Below are 21,026 nucleotides of genomic sequence, written 5' to 3' on the forward strand. Positions count from 1 at the left end.
CATGGAAATGAACACAAAAAAACACCGGTGGTTTATTATTGAGATGAATGTTTTTATTTAATGGCGAAACCACACAGAGGTGGTTTCGATCGAAAGGGCCAACGTTGAAGGCTTCTTCTCACCCGTGGGCTGACTATCTCTCTCGTGAACAACAACTTCAGTATGGTGTTTAGGCAACAGTGTAGGAGATTTCATAAAAATGCATGCCAGTGATATTGTCTCTCTCTTTTTGTCTTGTCCCTTGAATGACGCAGGGAAGGTATAGATCACATTATTAGTGACACTCAAACTCCCCCGTTTCATTCATGATTAGCCTACTTTAGGTAAGAGAGTGGATGTCGCAGTGAGGTGAGGTTCCAGGCAGGACCAGAATAGACGCGTGTTTGTGAGGAGTCAGGAGGCGGAGCTGTCCGAGGTGCTGACCTGTGCAGCCATTACTCCCCTCCCTCCCCCACACACACCCCCCCGCCCCCGCATCTGCTGCTACTTGAATCAGAGCTCCACAACGGAGCCAAGTGTGGCTCGAGAGGACCAGAATCAGCCTAGTTTAATTTCGGCACATAAGTCCTAAGCCTTGTAAGGAGAGGTAATAGTGTATTGTATTTATTTGGGGGGAAAAGTCTCAGCCAGCTGATAGTTAAGGTGTTAGACATGCAACAGATATCAGGAGCATGTTTCTTTAAGGGGAACAACACACGTTATTTGGTGTAACTGTAGATATTTCTCTATGGGCAGCATCATTTTCAAAGCTTGTTTCTATCTGCAAACCTTGACTAGATGTAAAAAGCACTGTGCTATAGCCTACGTATGGCTATTTTAATACATGGTTGGAATATTACTGTTTTTATCTCTTTGTGTGTTATGTACAAAAAAAACAACAACAAATTTGTCATGACAACAACCTGGCTATGAATCAGAACAACTTGTTTTTGCCTACCAATGTGATACTCCTTGTACTGTACCTGCAAGTGGGCCAGTGGTTCAAGTTGAACATCAGGGGGAAATTCATGAAGGAGTATTTCCCCCGGCTAGAATGTGATTAACGGCATTGAATGGGGCCATAGATGGCCAAATAGTAACATTATGAATCTGAGGTTTCTGTTATGTATTGCCTTTCAATACATGTTGGTATTGCTTTGCAGCATATTGCAGAGTCCAACAAAGACTGAATGGATTGAATGTACAGTTTTTAAGGGATTTTTTTTAATCTCATATGTGCCAACTTTAAAACTCTCTTGGCCTGAAACTATATGGTTTACATGTACATACCCCACATGTTAAATCTATTAAGCTATTTCTTCTGTTTTCCTCCGCCTGCTTGGAAGGTTGTTGCAAATGATGTAGTTGAAGCATTACACGAACAAACAGAGCTTAATGGTCAAAAGGTGTGTGTTTGTTTTTTTGCCCTGTTCTTTGAAATGTGTTGTGAGCCTCAGTTTGCTGGATTCAGTTCATTTTCAGTTTACAGCCAATTCAGGATGTTTTCCCTCGTGATGTAAATACTGAGCGTGAACGTCTCATTAATAAGTGACAGAAGGTGATCATTTGCACATGTGTCATTGCAGTTTCTATAAGCTAAAAGTGATTTGACTCCAAGGCTGAAACCAAACTTATGGGGCAAATGTGACAGTTAGTATTCAGTATTAGGGTCCGTCTATAAGTGATCATTGTGTTGTGTTGTGAACTCATTGTTTTTGGAAAGTTGAATATAATGCTGCTATTTTTGCACAGCTCTGAACAAACCTTTGATGTTTTGCACAGTGGTATAACACAGTGGTGTTTCCTTTCAGGCGCTGGGAGTGTTTGCCATTAAGTTTGCAGTCACCAAGTCCCGCTGTAGGATGATCATCTGTGAATTAGATCTTTTGTATAGTCCATTTTTCCTATGTGTCAGCTATGGAAAGTAATACTTAGATGTGTGTGTTGTCTGTGGTGTTGCACCACAGTTGCATTCACTCTCTGTACATGATATACAAGGTCAATACAGTAATTGTTTATGGTGACCATGATGAAATAAATCCAAACTTATGTAGGATCTCTGGTCTCTCGCATTGTTCTGATCATTTAAATTGTCTAAATGTTTGTGTTGCTCCACTATAGCTCACATGCTTGTGGCCCATGTGTGTACCAATGCAGTCTGCTGAAGCAGTAATTAATATGGACAGCCTCTTATCCACTCATACCACCCACTAATCCTTGTTTCGAAGGCAGCCCTTGAGACACAGTTATGCAACTGAAATAAATCCATGACGAAAATGCTTGCCATGAGGTTGCCATGAGACTGGAAATCATGAGATTTCATTGGATGCTGTGAAACTTGTATGTATCAGGTAGAGGTTAAAATTACATGCAAAAGATTTATTGACAAACCACAAACTGGAGGTGTGTGTGTGGCTGTGCGCACATCCAAGCAATAAATAGGGCAGGTACTGAACTGAAAAACAAACCAACAAACAAAAGTCTTGCATACTGCAGGGCTCCAGTTTTCTTTAATTTATTGCAATCTCGTATTGGATATCTTATAACATAAACACTCAGTCACTGGAGGATTATGAATGAATAAGGACATGGCTAACCTGTACACCCAGCTGCAATACACACTAGAGTACACTGCAGTTGAATTATCTGTGTTGTGCACTGAGGACGGTGAGGCATGCTGACACATATAAAGGATATTTTTGGTATCTCCATCTCTGTGTCCTGGGTATTCCAAATGGGGCCACATGCTGAAATGGGAACACAGACGACTAAACAGTAAGAAAGTCAACTGTGAAATCCTCACAGTTGACACAAGGATCTGAATGCACTCCTCCGCTCAACAGCTCTCGCATTTTACATTTGGATAACGACTTTCAGAGATATTGCAAAAGATAAGACAATGCCAAACTTGAGTTATGTTGGATACAAAACATGTTAATCATGAAGTTTCAGCAGCCTCCCCAGCGTAAAGCATGTGTGCATCGGTGATTCACTATACGAGAGAATGGAGCTGGATTGATAAGGATTTCCTCCTGGTTTTATGAATAAGCCACATGGGCTGGAGAGTTCCTTCATGTGATTGGTTAGAATCTGCTGCAGTCTCAGTACTGTCTGTGACTTCCCCTCCATCTCTATCCCTCTCCCTCTCCCTCCCTCTCTCTCCTCTCTCCCGCCCTCTCTGTCTGTCTGTCGGTCTTGTGGGGACACACAGCATCTATTTTAAGAGAAAAAAAATGGAGGAAAGCAGACAAATTTGCAAAAAAAAAAAAATCATGACAGAAAGGGAACAGGAGTGAAAGTAGGTAGAGGCAGTGAGATTGGTAAGAAAGTGGAACAAGGACACAAAGAAATAAAACAAAATGAGACAAACACAGGGAGAGGGGACATGGAGACACGTCTCCATTTATTTCATTCACATTCTTCAAATGTCAATCTCATGGTAAAGAGAAATTAGATCAATCCATCATTTCACCATAATCCTGACTGAACTATTAGGTGAAGATTTAGCCCCATTTTGTTCATTTTCAATATTTCCAATTGTTGCATAGCCCAAAACACACTACATATGCTGTTTCATTATCAGTTTATTTATTAATTAAAATCCTAATCTGTTTTTATATATAATTAAAATGAATTATCTTGCATGCTGTATACACAAGGTTTTAACTTTCTTGTGTAGTGAACATCTACATACTCTGGTCTGTGACAAGTTGACAACACAGGGAATCATTTGGAAATGCCACATCATGATGGTGAAAATATTTTTCTAATTTTATCTGTTTTTTTGTTTTTGTTTTGTCTCTACAGTTTGACTTCATGGCAGAATCCTGCAGCAGTGTTATGTAACAGCTTCCCAGCACAGTGTTGTCAGCCTTCGCTTCGTTATTAGGATTCAACCCAGGTCTCTTGCATATCTATCTGCCAGCCAGCTTTCTGCATTCTTCTCCACTGTGTCTCTATAGTAACGGGGTAGGTAAGTGAATGAGAGCTGGACAAAGTGAGCTGTGTGAGGCTGAGCGTGGGCTGAACAACTGCACAACACACACACATGCTGCGGTGATCAATAAAAGACATGCACACTGTGCTTGTTAGCGTCTGTCAGTGCAGGCATGTGTCCACATCCATCCATCCATCCATCCATCCATCCATCCATCCATCCATCCATCCATCCATCCATCCATCTACAGTATCTATCTATCTATCTATCTATCTATCTATCTATCTATCTATCTATCTATCTATCTATCTATCTATCTATCTATCTATCTATATGTTTGCACTCTCTGGGTGCCAAATACTATACTATAACTTGTTTACATTTGTTCCTCGGACCAGATGCTGTATTTCGAAAACAAGACCAAGGTAGGCTACATCATTTCACAAATCTCTGAATATGTAACCTGGCAACCTGGACTGGCTGGTCTATTACAGAGCTGACATGTAGAGACACATTCACACATACTGGCAATTTAGAGTTCACAATAAACCTAAACCTGCATGTTTGGACTATGGGATGAATCCAGAGCACCTTGCTGGCCATTGGAAGACATTGTTGAACCTATATACATTCAGGTGTCATTCTCACTGATGATTGATCCAGACTGCCTTGATTTCATAGCGAAGGCAGCTTTTATCATTTCCTCTGTTTTTTGTGTTTTTCTAGTCAATAGACAGGTGGTGATGTTGTTCTCCATCCCTGTGCAGTGCAGGATTATTCATTGCTACAGTTGCTAACCATGTGCTCTCTCCGTGAGACACAGTCCTGTCAGCCAGTTATTTTGTTATGCCATTGATTAGCTTCACTGGAACAGGCAGGAAAGCAGAAGCAACATCGGGACCTGCAGGAACTGAAGGCAGAAGCACCAGGTCAGAAAGCAGGGACATACAGTAAGTAGGAGCAAGAGACTGAATGTAGAAGCAACGAGACGTGGAAATGTGAGAGGAGCAGCAGTAGGGGATGTATGGAAAATTGACAAAAAACAAACAGCACCAAGTTGTTTTCTGCATCTGAGGTGGAGGTTTCATATCTTCATCCTGGTCCTCAGGAGGCCTCTCTGCATCAGGGCATCCAGCTCTGTCTGTGATTGACAGATATTTATCACCTAGAGGAAATTGAAATGTCAAGCAGCTCATTTTAATGATAATAACAAGAATTCACAAGAAATGATATACAAAAATAGTTCAGTGATTCCATTCATGAGCTTTTTCCTTTGGCTGAGGGGTCGCACAGTCTGGCAGTGGGAACAAAGGATCTCCCGAACCTCTAAGTCGTGCTGTTGTGGCTGCTGCTGTAGCCGCTTCACCTGCCTACAACAGTATTGTGGAGAGAGATGGTTTGTGTCTCCATTGTCCTGTGTGTTACTCTGCACGCGTCCCTCAACAATAGTACTGAGTGAGTTCCCAGTCCCAGCCTTTTTAACCAGTATGTCCAGTCTCTTTGTGTTCAGGTCAGATATGCTGCTGCTACCAGACTGCAGCATAAAACAGTTCACTGGCCACCACAGACACATGAGAGAAAAGAGCCAGGTCTGTCCCTTCTGGTGGACGGCATCCATGTTCAGGGACTGGGTCCACAACCAGGTATGTATGTAAGTGTATACCACCTTAATCTTCTTCTAACTTACGTTGAATAGCTGTAAAATATGGGCCAAGGGCATTTTCCTTTGCCATGATACACTGGAGTGCTGCTGAGAGGTTCAGCAAGATACCAACTGAGGACTGACCTATAGTTCTGGCCCCTGTTAGAGCATATGTCACGGACAACAGGGCTGTTTCAGTGGAGGACTGCTCACAAAGTGCCTTTTCTATACACATACTGTACATAAAAATGAAAGTAGTACAAGGTCAACAGCTCTCAGAGGACATTTTGCTGCAGTGCCAGCAGTATATTTATGTTATATAATTTGTATGTTACCTTATTGCCCAGGTCTTACAATTCCCATTGACTTGCTCAGTTGAATTCACTACAACTCAGGCAAAGGAACTGAACACTTTTACCACTGGTGATGAAACAGGACATCAGAAATGTAGATTAAAATGTTTACTGTTCTATAGCTTCATTGAGATCACCAGAGCAATGTGTATTCAGTCTGTGTTGGATTATTTGTGTTGACTTCCCACTGTCTTGGAAAGAGTGTCGCTTTGACTAATATCAGCCTCATCCGGGTGGAAAAAGAACCAAATCTGGGGCAACTAAGGAAACACCTATAGGGATTATGTCTATTTTGCTCCCTGCTAATCTCTTTAACTAGATTATTCCAGTGTCAAGTTGCAGTGAGAGGCAGTTGGTCGCCACTTTCACGCTGCAGGATGAAGTGGGTTTAACTGGGAAACTTCTGTCCTCTCATTGTTCAGCTCTTGGGGAGTAATATCCTTCAAGCATTGTTATGTTACATTCTTTTTATTATGTTGTATAACTACTGTCATATGCATAAGACATTTTTTATATTTAAATCTAAAGTGTCATACATTATGTAACCAATCCAGAGCTGTGTACTAATTCCTTCATTCACCACACACCCACTCAGGCAGGGTTCATTGTTACTTTCTTCTCTTTATTTACCAGTGAATCATTTCACGCCATATGAATCTGCATGATTATTCATCCATTTAGTTTTATATAACAGACAAAATCCAACCCTGGATTTTAAAGCAAAGAGGAGCTCCGATATCACACCATTAGCTAAATGGACTAATTAACATTTCAAACAACTGTCTTCAAGCTTTAATGTTTGCAGTGTTGGGACATTTCCTATTTCCTACTTCATATCGCACCAATTTCTTTCATTGAAGATTTTCTTTTGTTAGATTTAATTGTGCAGACCCCTAAAAATAACACAGCACTTTGCCAATAACAACAAAGTGGCTTGACAGAGAAATTGTCTCCCCTGAGCTATATTGCATGTCTGCATTTATTGAACTTTTTCCTTTCTGACGCATGGAAGATATGAAAGTTCGATTATAACCACAGTTTCTGATTTCACTGAGCTGTCTCTGTGTTTTAAGCAGACAAAAGGTGTCCAGACATGTGGGTGTCTCTGACAGAAAGGTAAAATACGTTGGAGTAGAAATGCTCACTCTCCTACCTCTCACCTCTCATCTTTGAGTCTCTCTGACATCTCCACGCCTCTTTCTCTCTGCCTCTGATTCTCAGGTCTATTTCAGCACTGTGTAGGTGTAATGTTCTGATTTAGCTGAGCCTTGATTACCACTCTCCAGCTGGAGGAATGACTCAGTGACTGCAACACTTTACACAAAGCCACAGAAAGCCCACTGACTGACTTGCCCTGTGTCCCCACAATAATAATGTGCAGTGTGGAGAAAAGAAGGACCTATTTTCTTCACAGAGAACGTGAATCATGGATTCACATGGAGTGTTGTGACATTTCAGCAAATACTTTTTAAGTATTTGGTGAAACGTTGATTTACACCTACTTTTCATATTATTATATATGTATGACAATGTCATACAGTAGGCTACTGTATCTTCTATTTTGAATTCAAATGAGTAAATGCAGGTTGATTTCTCCTACAAACATCCAGGCTGAAGTGTTCTGAGGATTAAGGGCTTGCTGCCAAACAGCAAACATGCCAGGTTAGACTTGATTTATATTTTGCTTTTCATGTCCATGTTGTCTTCATTTTCAGCTTTCCTAGAGAAGCTCGCACAGCATGTGAATGCAACACTCTGCAACAACCTCTTAGCTGTCAGATACTTACTTTGATCGGGGGTTACTTAAAGCAGATAAAGTGATTTTGAACGCCCGAAAAGGTGCAAAAAGGCCTCCTCACAAATTCCCAAATTTAACATAGAAAACATAGAAATGTTTCAGCATATGTAAGCTCAGCGTGTTGCTTCGAGGAGAGCTGTGACAGACCCACTGACAGACTGTCTCTGTGTGAATCCAAAAGAACAGAGTGCAAACAGCTCATAACAGATCCTACAGTACATGTAAGTCAGTTAGTTGCCATGTTTTGTGTCACATAATTTTTCTTTTCTATAACTTAAACGTACAATTTATCTCAGAAGTGCTGCAAAGTAAAACAGGTACAAAGATATTCTTCTTATTTTGCACTCCTCCCCCTCCCCTCCTCCTCTTCCTCCTCCTTGTCGTGTTTTTCTCTCGCTCCTCAGTCTTCTACGTTCGCACCGTTAATCCTGTGGCTTGCAGGGAAAACACCCACCTAGGTTGTTATGCAAGAAGAAGAGAGAGGATGAGTGCTGCTTAGCAGCAACAACAGACACAGGAGATTAGAGGAAGAGTAGCAGGCAGGAAAGACAGTGATGATTATGATGTTGTGGAAGTGATTCGATCCCTGTGGAGTTTCCAGTCTTTCATTAAGTGTGTAAGGGACATGAGCAACACCTCACTTCTTTCTTTCTTTCTTTCTTTCTTTCTTTCTTTCTTTCTTTCTTTCTTTCTTTCTTTCTATATCTATCTATCTATCTATCTATCTATCTATCTATCTATCTATCTATCTATCTATCTATCTATCTATCTATCTATCTATCATACACACACACGCACACACATACACAGGGGAAGAGAGAGAGAGAGAGAGAGAGACTCAGTTGTCCATAGAGACCTCATGTCTTCCTCTGTCCTATTGATATGCAGGACACACACACAAACACTGTTGTTGTAAATGAGTGAATGAGTGCCTCTCTTGCTTGCTCTCCCTCCATCTCTTTCTCTCTCTGTGTCTGTCTCTCTTTGTCACACACACACACACACACACACACATGCACGTGCACACATGCACACCTCTCTCTCTCTCTCTCTCTCTCTCTCTCTCTCTCTCTCTCTCTCTGTCTCTCTCTGTGTGTCTCTCTCTCTCTCTCTCTCTCTGTCTCTCTCACTCTCTGTTTCTGAATCTTTGTTTTACGTGATAACCTTCATGTCCGCTCTGATGTGTGACCTGATCAGACCTGCTTAAATCTCTGCAGACTTGCTCTCTCATAAAATGAGGTTTGAGGCTTTTTGCAGCTGCTTCTATGTTCAGTATTAGACCAACTCTGTTATCACCTAGTTATGTAAGAGCTGCTCTGATTGTGGAAGAGTCATGGCGCCCTCATGTGGCTGTATAGATTCACAATATGACACAGCTCTGGGCTACCTTAGCAACAGCAACCCACACTGGGAGTACACCACTGTACAATAACTTGGAAGTCCTATATTTAGTCTGTAGCACATTCAATGATATAGTCATTTGTGCGAGTTTGGAGCGATATTCTCACTTATCCAAATACACAAGCAGATAACATAAATGAGAATTAAGATTTTAGTTTTGATTTATCTCATTCACATTCTAGTTGCTGCTTTCTCTCGTCATTTTCATCATCCTTGGGTCACATCTGCATGGCATCTGGATGTCAGTGGAAACATAATACATAAAGCTACAGTAATTGTTTCTGGGTAGACGAATCAGAGTGAGTCACTCTCTATTTGGCCAGCAACACCTTTATATCTGATTTTGGAGGGAGCTTCTATAGGCACACATGTATAATTATGTCCACCATAAGAATATTACCCTGAGGCTAATTATCCTAATCACTTAATATCATTAAAAAAGACATTAAAGGTTCAAACACATCAACAACATAAATTAGGACATTAGCACTGAGCATGGACGGTTGTTCCATGTTACCATGTTGACTTGGTGTTTTGACCAAGTTAATAAAGGGCATCAGCACAAAATTCACAAACACATACTGACGAAGAGGTTTGATCATAACAGTCTGCTTTTATTTACTTCACTTGTTTTCCATTGGTACAGTTGGTGTACAGCTACAGTTTGCACATTAGTGAATGAAATTCACTTCAAAATCACTAAAAAGCAGCAATAGCCTGAGCCTGTCTGTACCCTACAGTATTTACAGAGAAGATTCACAGTTTCCCTCACTAGTCACATTAGAGCCTATGTCACACAAACAACAACTCTTACACCTCTGAAGTAGTTTTATTCTTATTGCAAGCAAGTCACATTAGAGTTTCATTTCATGGACGTTTTCATAAAGGATGTGGTGATGGAGTAAAGTAACCAGACTAGAGACTGACCTTTCAGGTGATACAGTGGTGGTGGTGATGGTGATATACGAGTATGATGTCTTCAAGCAATTGGCTATTTCATTACACCACGAGATGGCGCCAGTAGTCCAGTAATAGCGGGCAATTTGCTCCCAGGTTGGTGCAACACACTCATTAGTGTGTAAAAATATACCCAGAACTGAAGGATGAAGGGGTAAAAAGAAAAATAGAAACTGCAAAGGATAAGTGACAGTCGAAAGATGATTTTTCTTTATCCTTCTATATAATAATCTATAATTTGTTCATTTGGTAAACAGGTCTCCCAGTGCATCTGTTACTGGTATGATTTAATTTCACTGTTTGTGGTTGGTGGTCTGTGTGGGTTGGAATTTATACTAAATATATTGTGCGCTGTGCTTGATTAATACGATTATTGAAGCACCTCGAATTAAGGTACAAAACACTGTGCGTAATTGGATTTGGACTGGCGACCCTCCTCGTGGATTAAAAGACGTCCGGGCCTGTTGGATTAAATTAGGATATATCGATTGTACTGTACAAATGTCTGTTTTTAGACGTCTTGTGCTATACACCTGTGGTTTCAGCATCACCTGTGACTGGAGGCAGTATGTAGGCTTCACCTTTACAAACAGCTGCGTGCTGATGAATCAATTCGTGCGCAATTGTCAAATTTTAACAAAATCAAAACAGTTTCAGTCTGGACCGTATTTTTCACCTGCAAACTACCAACCCCCGGTCTTTCTGTCCTCTCCTTCGATGCCGCTTCACACCCGGTGGTAAAATACGTTCAGTCTGCCTATAAAGACCCGTTCAAAGTCAGTTGTAATGGTTGTTGATGTTACTCAGGCTGCTGATGTTGTTGACACAGCTGATGTGGGACGGGGACACGGTGCCAAAGGGCCCCGGAGGCTGCAGGTTGTGGCTGTGATACAGAGCCGCCGATGGGGACCCGGGCCAGTAGGAGAAACCCGACGGCCCCACGCCGGGAGCCACGAGGTTCAGTTTGGAGATCCCGGAGAAGGGAAGCGGGGAGAAGTTCCCCTGAAACTTGTAGATGGCCTGCTCCGTGGTGGACGGCTGGCACACCTGCGCCAAGCCGTGGAAGTCGAATTTATACGCGTATCTCTTGCCGTGGACTTTGGTCATGATGTTTTTGTCGTAGTAGTAGCGCAGCGCCCGGCTCAGCTTGTCGTAGTTCATGTTGGGTTTGCTTTTGCGCTCCCCCCAGCGCCGGGCCACCTCGTCCGGGTCGATGAGCTTGAACTCGCCGTTGGTTCCCTCCCAGGCGATGCACGACATGTTGGTGCTGTCGGAGAGGAGCTCCAGCAGGAACTGCCACAGCTGAATCTGACCGCTGCCTGAGCGCAAACACAATAAACAGGGGTCATATGATATCATATGGCTCGATAAATACAAAACCTGAAAAAGAAATGTATAAATCTGAAGTGAAACCATGTGAAAATGATAACAATTTCTCAATCTGTGGTTAGTGCAAAAACATTTTGGGGAATTCAACATTTTATTTATTGAAATCTTGGCAGCAAATTTTTAATTTTTCGAGGCACATTACAGACTAATTGGACATAGACACAATTTTGAGATTATAGTTTATACATACTTTAACTGTAAAGTTGATCTTTTAAATAACACGTTTGCTCTCAATGATTTATAAGCTTAATTCTATTTTTATAAATGAGATGTCAGTGTCATGTTTTAATGCATCACAAGCGAATATTATTCTATTAGAAGGTCTATTTAAATTCATATAATATTATCAGTTTGTAGACATCATGCCATTCTTCAAATTATTAGGCTACTGTGTAATGATCATATAGGGCTTCATGTATGTCAAAACTTGTTTACATTTAAGAGTTCAAATGCCTTGGGATTATGCCAAAAAAAAACAATTTCTCATACGGGGTCAAATAAAGTTATTCTAGTTTGTCAAATTATGCCAACCTTAGTCTTTTTTTTCTCTCTGCACGAGACACATTGATGGATTGTCATTAATAATAATAATATCGGTGAATGTTTTATTATTATTATTATTATTATTATTATTATTATTATTATTATTATTATTATTATTATTATTATCTTGATCTGTGATTTTAGATCCAAGCCATTGATTTATTGATCCTTTTTGTCTCTGAGCAGTGAACAGTCATATTGTGATAACTGTCTTGATAATTAGGGATGTTTTTTTCCCTTGCTAATAATAAAGTATTGATTCCGCCCATTTTTGTTTCAATGTAGGTTTCGTTACTGTGACCAAAGGCTTTATTTATACAGATACAATCACGTAATAGTTCATATTATTAGTTCTTTATGAGCCTATTTATTGCCATGATTATATCATTGGTATTTTCAGATGGAGACGCGAGAGGCTCATTTCTTATTATAATAAACAAATTATGAAATAGCACTTTAATAATGACAGAACCACTCTTTTCACCCTCTTACCTTTTTGCACTCCTGTGTTTATCGGACCCCATGATGTTCCTTTGCTGTCTTTCAACAGGTTTTCTGTTGGATCTGAAAACAGACACATCATCATCATCATCACCATCACCACCAGCAGCTGCCTGTCCACCCTGTTAAATTATTACACGAAGCTTTGTGTAACAGCCGCAGGCCTGCTCTCTGTTTTCTCTCTGATCTGCTTCACAAATACAAACAGGTAAAAGGCTAACTGTTGTAATTGTACCAGAAAAAAATCCACTAAATCTTCTTGTGTCCAAGGAAATTTCTAGAAATATTTGTCATATGTTTTAATAAGAAACGAATGCGAATGGGGGAAAAAATCACTTCAAGGATAAATTTGTTTAAATCTGTTCTCACGGAAATATAAAATAATATCAATCTCTCAGTGGAGAGAAACTCTCATAAAGCGTCGTTGTAAAAATTGACCAGATGCAAATGTAATATTCAACATCTGAAAATATCAACCAAAAAATGCCAAATAAAATAAAAGTGATTAAAATCCCATTGTATCCCGGTCCGGTCGCGGTCTAATGCTTGGAGCTTGTCGTCTTCTCGGTCTCCTACCGCGAGGAGCCAGGAAACGCGTCCAGGAAAAAGGATTTCCGATTTCCGACAAAAGAGCAGACGGGCTTTCAGATTGAAAAGGCTGAACAATGCTCGGCCCCGGAGACGGAGCATCGCCACCTCAGGACACCGACAACCCGCAGAATTTAAAAAATATATACCATAAGAGGCTGTTTGTATAAGTCTGAGCAGGATTAAAGAACCAACCTGAGAGATACATGTTGAACATGAGGTTTCCTCCGCAGTCCTGTCTCATTGTGTTCACTTGTTCAGAAAGGGTTGGATTTCATTTCGTTGGTGGCGGAGGAAACGATTTTTATTAAACTTTATCTCATAACTGTGATCTGGAATAAATGCGGGTGGACAGATTGAAGTTTCCAGGCAACTGTCACTGGCCCCCATCTCTGAGACAATATTCAGACAGCAATTTCCCCTGGTGCATTGCTTTAATTAAAAGAGCAATTTACCTCTGTCAGCCCGCCTGGTGCCCACAATAAAAAGAGGCCGATAGAAATTCGGCCCTTATCAATCCACCATCACAGTTTAATAAAGTTTCCACGTTAAGATCTGAGTTTCTATGGTGAATTGAAGTGTTTGACATGGAAACCAGTTCAGATCCTCCTCACTTTTCCGCCTCTTTACCTCTGGGCAAACAACAAAGACCTATTTCATGTTGGGGGAAAGAACATTTACCTTGAAAAGCACGCTCCAGTGCACATGAGAAAACAAGAACATTTCATCCCCTGAACCTTCTGTTTGTGGGTTTAAGGTTATATAGCCTCAATCTGAGGCTAATGAGGTTGTAACTTTAAAACCATGGCTTCTGATGCTCACTGACGTTATCATGTCCTCCTGTTTTTCTTCTGCTGCTGTGTTTTAGAAGCAGTGGACTGTGATGGGCTTTGTGGACAGATCACACTGCATCTGCCTCTTTCTAGGTTACTACAGTATCTCTACACACCCCCTGTGATCAGAATCATCAGTGAAACTAGAGCAGCAGATGACATGTTATTAAATATCATTTCACAGCCAGAACATTTCAAAAAGATTTATTTAGATGTAATCAGTGTGGAAAACATTGGTTACAGTGAATCAATGTCACATGATTTCAACTCCAGACCTTTGAGATCAGTTTGGCCTTTTGTTACATTTCAAAGCCTTTCATTGTTAAGACTGAGGTTACCACTGCCAAAACATCTTCAAGTGATTAAGCCACGTGTGTATGTGTGTGCCAAAAATCGCATAGGATGATAAAGTCTACTAGCTGAACAGAGGGAGTATCCTGAAGGCAAAGTGTAGGGGCCTGTACATGTTGCTGTGTAACCTGAACATGGACTTTTGTTATCACACTATGTCTCTCACATGTTTCAGTGCTATAGGAATTGATTAATGCAGCCACTGTAGAACCTTACTTTCATATCTAAACCCTTTGAAAAGGTGAAAAAAGGCCTCACCCCCCCCCCCAAAAAAAACACACAGAAAATCAAAATCATTTGAAAACAGAAATGTAATGACATCATATACAACAGAAACTTATAAAAATCTTAACCTTACCCTTAAATTCAAATCAGACTTATCGCCTGTATTGACTGAGATTAAAGTGAATGTTCTGATCATTCATCATCATCATTGTCAGCTTTAGGTGTTTCCTCCATGATGTGTCATAGCTCCAACATGCAAACACAAACAAACTGTCGGAACAATTCAGAACAGGTAACTGAGCTCAGGGTCGTATATATTTACATGACAGGTTATTTTTGTTTATTTAACTCCACAGTCAGTTATAGCATTTCAATTTGTGAGGATAATTCACCTAAACCGAATTTGTAAAAGCAGATTGGATCAGGCTGAATGTCCTTGTAGATTTTCCTTTGACTCAAAGAGAGATTTTAACAGGAAAAACAGTATAATCTTCCATCTCCCTTCTTCTTGCTGGATTTTCCACTCTTCACTCCCCTCTGCACTTCCTCAGGGCTGGGCTTGAAGGTGTTGTCTCTGGCGTCCCAGACTTGCTTTAGCTGCCTGTGTCCAAGTACGAGTCGCAGGCAACTTAAAACAAGCCTCGAAAGCTAGACTGTATCCCACTGATGAAGAGGCACATTAATCTGGATGTATAAATTGGCCAACAATCCATGAGGCCAGAAATCCAACAACAGAAATCTTCTCAGAAAAGGAAGGATTTGGTTAATTTCCAATACAAAAAAAACTCTGTGCTGGAGTTGAGTCAACATCTCCTGACAGCATGTTAGTTTTGGATATATCCAAGAACTCACGCCTTCATTAAAGAGTGTGTCATACAGGTACGCCACCTGGTTAGGTAGTAAATGCAAGATAGTCCTTTACAGATGTAAACATTCAAGCCAAATTATGTCATTTCATATTTTAAACACATTTCTGTATTTTAAGATCTATTCTACAGCACTTTATTTCATATCAACAGACAACAACTCCAAACAACTTTAATTTAAATAAAAAAAGCCAATCATTGTAAAATGATGAAGGCTTTAACCTACCTTGGAGACCTGACCTGTGTAGACGAAGAACTCCAGCTTGTAACTTACTTCACGGCTGTAGTATCACTCCTCAGCTCTCCTGAGTGCAGCCTCTTTAATCAGTCTGCAGAGGAATGTATATTTGAGAAAGGTGTGTGCGCATAGTTACACATTTATTAAAAGATCCTGTTTTTTTGGGTGTGGGACTGTGAGCTGGAGCAGGCCGGTGGGTGTGTAACACGGAATCCTACGTCCTGGACCAACAGGAGGAGTGTGTGCGGAGGTAAACACACTCCAGGATCCCAGCGTGTGGCTGTAAGATAAACATGATGGTATCACAATGGAATAAACAAACAAATGCCAAGCTACTTTCTCATATGAAGAACTGTTGTCATGTGCTGTTTTATTGTAAATCAGAGTTTTTATTTATTTCTTTTTATCAGAGATTACATTCATCTCCTGTTGTATATACCTGGGCCTCTCTGTGGCGTTTGGGCATTGCAGCTGAAATCTCCTTACCTGTCCATGCTGCTTCTCTGTACCTCAGCAAACATGTCTTTTAATTCATCCATTCATTAATTTAAAGCCAGATCACATTATCTCAAGGTACTTTGGGCGGTTAGGTTAAGACCTTTCTTAAGGGCCTCAACTAGTTTGGTTTGAGAAAAGAAAGAGGGGTGGGGAAGAGGAGAGAGAGACTTCGAACAACTGCATTTACTGTTGATTCTTTTATTGTAACAATGAAAAGTACAAGTTACACCCACAGGTAATGATGTTGTCCTATGCTGTTAGTGATTTTGCAGCTATAAACTCCATCTATGAGTCACTGTCCAGTAAAACCAATTTTTTTTCTTTTTAGATAAAGAGACAGATCAAAAGTTCTTTCATGGGTTTTTAAAATATGTTCCTCATTACAAAAAAACAGAAGTCCTCTGAATCATCTGATAAATCAATTACAATCACCTGTTTCTGGTGACTAAAAGAAAGGTGGTACCTTGAAGTACTTGGACTGCATGCCAGGGGACAGTACATAGACTACATTGTTCAGGTCGGTGGTTGTGTTACACATCTTCTAAACATTTATGTGAACTTATATTTATATTCTCATATTTAAATTTAACGTCTTTAGTGTGAGTCATCGTACAAGCTCGGTGCTCAAGCATTCAGGACTTTGGACAGTGGTGTATACTGTATAATCACTACTTTACATCAAACATCAGGATCACATCTTGTCTCTGAGGTCCTGTCACTGTGTTGGCCTCCTCTAAAGTGTGTGAAGAATAATGAAACAGGTCAATCACAAGTACCTGAATGGATTTTTTTTTAATGATTGATGGTTTTATTTGTCTCTATTGAGGGCTTCAACTCAATAATGTGAATTGCATGGTTTCAGACTTGCCAGTTGCCAAAGGTGAACTGGTGCTTTTAATTTAGGTTCATATTTCTGGCATTTTAGTCAAACTGTGCCCAGAACAGTTGAAGAATAGAATAGAAACAAATAAGATCTTGTGCTCTTGTTTATTGGAAACCAGAAAACAGTCTGACAAGAACAATATTAAACATGGTAGGCCTAACAGAAGCAAAGCTTTCCATGTATGAAGGGATGAGTATTTAGTTTAAGTCAATACAAAGTGAAACCTCTTTCTGTTTTTGAAAAATGGCTCCAACTTTGTAGTGTTTTGCTTGTAGTACCATTATAATCAAAGCTATAAAATGACTGGCATTTTAATACCGCTAATAACTGCAGCCAGTTACTCTACCTTTTTGATTTATGTTTATTTAAGTGAGTTCATAGGGGAAAAAGAAAGCAAGAAAAATAAATACCAACAAACAGTGTCTAGTTTTGAAGAAAAGCCTTTATTTCCTATTTCAAGAAAATGCTTTAGCATAGTAGAAGAAGAAGGTACTTAGATATCCATACATGCAGAGCCACAGAGTGATAGAAAGGGTATGTCCATCTAGTGTTCTGTGACAGCGGGCTTTCCAGGGTTCAAGATGAGGAAAGGGTTCGGGTAGAGTTTTTTCTTTTCAGGGTTGGGTCAGGCAGAAAGAAGGCTTAGTGCTGGATCCTACGAATGGACTGCACCTGGTTGGTGTGAGCCTGGGTGCTGTACTCATTGTAGTTTTTGTACTCGCCTTGGTGTCTGTCTCTCTCCAGGATGTACTGGTAGCCACGGTAACCAGGGAACTGGTAGGCCACCCAGCTGCAGGTAGAGAGAGAGAGGGAGGGAGAGGGGGAGAGAGAGAGGGTGAGTCATTACAACATTGACAGAGCCAGCCTAATTCATTTTAAATGATATCAGTAAATAATCAATGTGTTGGTGAAAATTAGTATGTTCAGACTTTATAAATATATCATTTTGATATACTGTATATATACTGTGTATATTCATCATCATCCTCATATTACACCCAGCCAGAATAGATTGTCCTGTAGCAACATTTTCTTTTACATTTGCTTCAGACTACAAGCAGAATGTATGAAATGACTGAAATAATGTTTGTGCTTTGTGTTTTTATAAAAACAAAAAGGAAATGGAGGAGGAATCAGGAAAAAAGGAGACCAAGCTAGAGAGCAATAAACAAGGAGGAAGGTGTATAACTTACGCTCCTGAGTTGACTTTGATAGAGGGCACCTCCTTGCTGCACCAGCCCATGGCCTGTAGGGAGGGGTAGTCATCGCACATCTCGAACTTACGGCCCTGGAAGTCCTCGCACTCGTACAGGGTCACCTTGCTGTCACTGTGGTTCTGCAGAGAAATAGACAGAGCAAAGCTGTGATGACACTGCTACTTTGAGGCCAGGTGTTGGTGTGTTTACTGGCAGGAATATTGATTTGTAATCAAATGGAGGATGTGGAAGGTTGGAGGTTATATGTGGTTAACTGTGTTTGTTCTTTAAATGCGGATGTAACCAAATATGTGTGGTCTAGAAGATTACTATAACCCCTCAAAGGCTCAGTTGGGTTGTGGATTCAAGAGGGATAGGTGATGGGTCATGTGAGGGAGGGTGGGGCAGGGAAGTCATTTGTTTACTGTATGACAGGTGACAGAGGCTGACTAAAAAAATAAAATAAAATAAGCAGAGGATGAGGGAACTTACAGCGCACTTGATGGGTCTGAAGGAAAGCATGTGCTCGGTTCTGTAGCTGCTGTTTCCGCTCCAGGCCTCGTAGCGGGGGTAGTCTCCCTTCTCCAGGATAAACTGCTGTCCCTGGAACTCTGGGTACTCATAACCCACCCAACTGGAGGACAGAGAGAGGGACAGAAATGTTGAAGTGAGGTAAGTAAGTAAGACAGGAAAAGGCCAAAGAGAACATGAAACCAAAACCGAGGACCAGCTCAGACGCACCCGAAAAATTATAATAAACCATTAGATACAAAGAGGTTTTAGAGCAGCGATAGTGAAATTGTCATCATTGTTAAACAATACAGCCCAACACCCACAGAATGGCTTTGAGTTAAATCAGCATGCGGCTTCTTTTGTCACTGAGCACAAAGCAAACATTAGATACTGCTGCTCCTGCCTCCACTGCTGCTGCCGCTACTGCTGCTGCTGCTGCACCCAGGGCTTTTTATCTGATCGTCAGTCAGTCAGACTCTCTGGCTCACAGCCAGCAGCTGCACACAGCCAACTCATATCACAACAGGGTCACACTTGGATGCATGCACATACACACGCAAACGACACATGCCAACTGGCAACATAATAATGCTGAAGGCTGTAATTTATGTTTTTTGTTATTTTTTCTGCCCTTTTTTTTTCTTTACTTGTTGATTAGGGTTGGTGTTTGAGTCCTGTGAGCTTTAATCAGACTTTTTCAAGCAGATAAAATAAGGATTGTAAGATAAATGCTGTGATTTTATTAAATGTTGTTGTAGGCCTCCCAGTTATCCACTATATTCTTTAGCAGCAATGTGTATTTGATCAAATGTAAGAGAAGGAACAACTTAATCCATATTACTCTTATAGTATCTATGCAGTTAGGACATTCAGAGAGTTGACTTTAAATTCTAACCAAATTTCAGATCATCTCAAATATGTCCTTCACATAAACTGCATTACTCTAAAGGAGCAACAGAAATGGGCTGATCCACACACAAGCAGCAAAATCCAGAGGAGACTGATAGATGAAAGTCACAAATAGTGTCGACTTACGGTCCGTTCTCAACCTTGATGGAGCGGATCTTGTTGAAGCCCCTCTCCATGATGTTCTGGCACTCCAGCATGAACTCACAGCGCTTTCCCTGGAAGTTCTCCTCCTCCCAGACTGTGATCTTGAACTGGCCCATCTGCTCCATCTGTTGAGTGTTCATGGCTGCTGCTTCTCCCTTGGGGGTTACTCTCTGAAGAATGTAAAGGGTTAAAAGGTTAAATGGATGGATAGACATGACATACCTGCATGTCCAGAGCAGGTACATGTACTGTCAAATATGCTACGAAATGTGAAATGCTAACAAATATTCTGAAAGAGGAACCGTCATTATCAGACTCTTCTGACCCAACAGGCTTCTAGCTTGAAAAATACTAGTAAATAAGATAAGCTAGGTGTGCTGCTCTGATGTGCTTCAATCTAGAGAACACTATTGTACCTTTCTCTGGAGAGCCATTTCTGTTAAGGTCTCACTGGAAGTGAAAAACTCCACTCATTCATCATTTTTTTCCATTTCTCACCAGTACAGATTTGTCTCTGTTTCAGAGAGATTCTATCGAGAACAACCTGCCTGTAATTTGGACCCTGTAGCTGAACTGTAGGAGCTCTGTAGAAAGCAAATGCCACAGCAGATAGCTTCGAAGCAAACTGGAGTCTTTTACTTTCACAGTTTTCCATTTCTACCAAACCTCTGTAGCTCCCATTATCCCAGTTCCTTTGACTTTTAGATAAAATGGTTGTATGATGTGTACAAGCCAACGCACAACCACTCAATAAGGCTCCAGCTCGCCAGGTTTCCCTGTACAAATGGCTGCTGAGGTACAAACCAGTTTAACCTAAAAGCACAAATATGATGTGGCTTCCATGTTTTCACTCGTAGTAAAACAAGCCTCATTTTGAAGTGCATCTATCGCGCAGTCTATCCATCTATCAGATATTGAGCAGCATCCTGGTGGCTGTCGGGCTCCACCCCAGTACACAGCTGTTCCATGATTGCAGTTTCTAAGCTGAGTCTGAGGTAGTGTGTTGGTATACTTACAGACAGTACTGAGGTGGGACAGATCCAGTATAATCAATGTCGGGGAAGAGACCCTCGCCTGCGTTTTTATAGGGCCGGGCCCCCTGGACCTACGCCACTCCATTAGCCCAGCAGCCTTGCACACTCAGCAGCTGAACGGGCCGGCTGAAAGGGAAGCATTAGCCTCGTGCTTTGTGGAGGCTCCAGAGCACCATTGTCCTCAGAGCCCCAAACTGACTTAGTCATCAATATGGCAGCCATGCTCAGTGGCAACCTGACCCAGGACT

At 40.9% G+C, this 21,026-nt stretch overlaps 2 protein-coding genes across 2 annotated transcripts; both read right to left on the reverse strand.

Annotated features, from left to right (window-relative positions):
* Window positions 1-10,844: 10,844 nt before the first annotated feature.
* On the reverse strand, window positions 10,845-13,478 carry LOC311004212 (protein FEV-like; the record flags this gene model as incomplete). Its single annotated transcript, XM_083996165.1, is given in 4 exon segments — window positions 10,845-11,386; window positions 12,492-12,563; window positions 13,284-13,349; window positions 13,352-13,478. Coding segments are annotated over 4 exon segments (807 nt in total).
* A 4,146-nt stretch (window positions 13,479-17,624) lies between these two features.
* Window positions 17,625-19,884, reverse strand: LOC311004347 (beta-crystallin A2-like; the record flags this gene model as incomplete). Its single annotated transcript, XM_083996359.1, has 4 exons — window positions 17,625-17,772; window positions 18,176-18,318; window positions 18,671-18,812; window positions 19,727-19,884. 4 exons carry the CDS (start codon window positions 19,882-19,884, stop codon window positions 17,625-17,627), a joined length of 591 nt encoding a protein of 196 aa, XP_083852485.1.
* Window positions 19,885-21,026: the final 1,142 nt, after the last annotated feature.

This window comes from Trachurus trachurus (assembly GCF_905171665.1).
Source record: "Trachurus trachurus genome assembly, chromosome: 21".
NCBI lineage: Eukaryota > Metazoa > Chordata > Actinopteri > Carangiformes > Carangidae > Trachurus > Trachurus trachurus.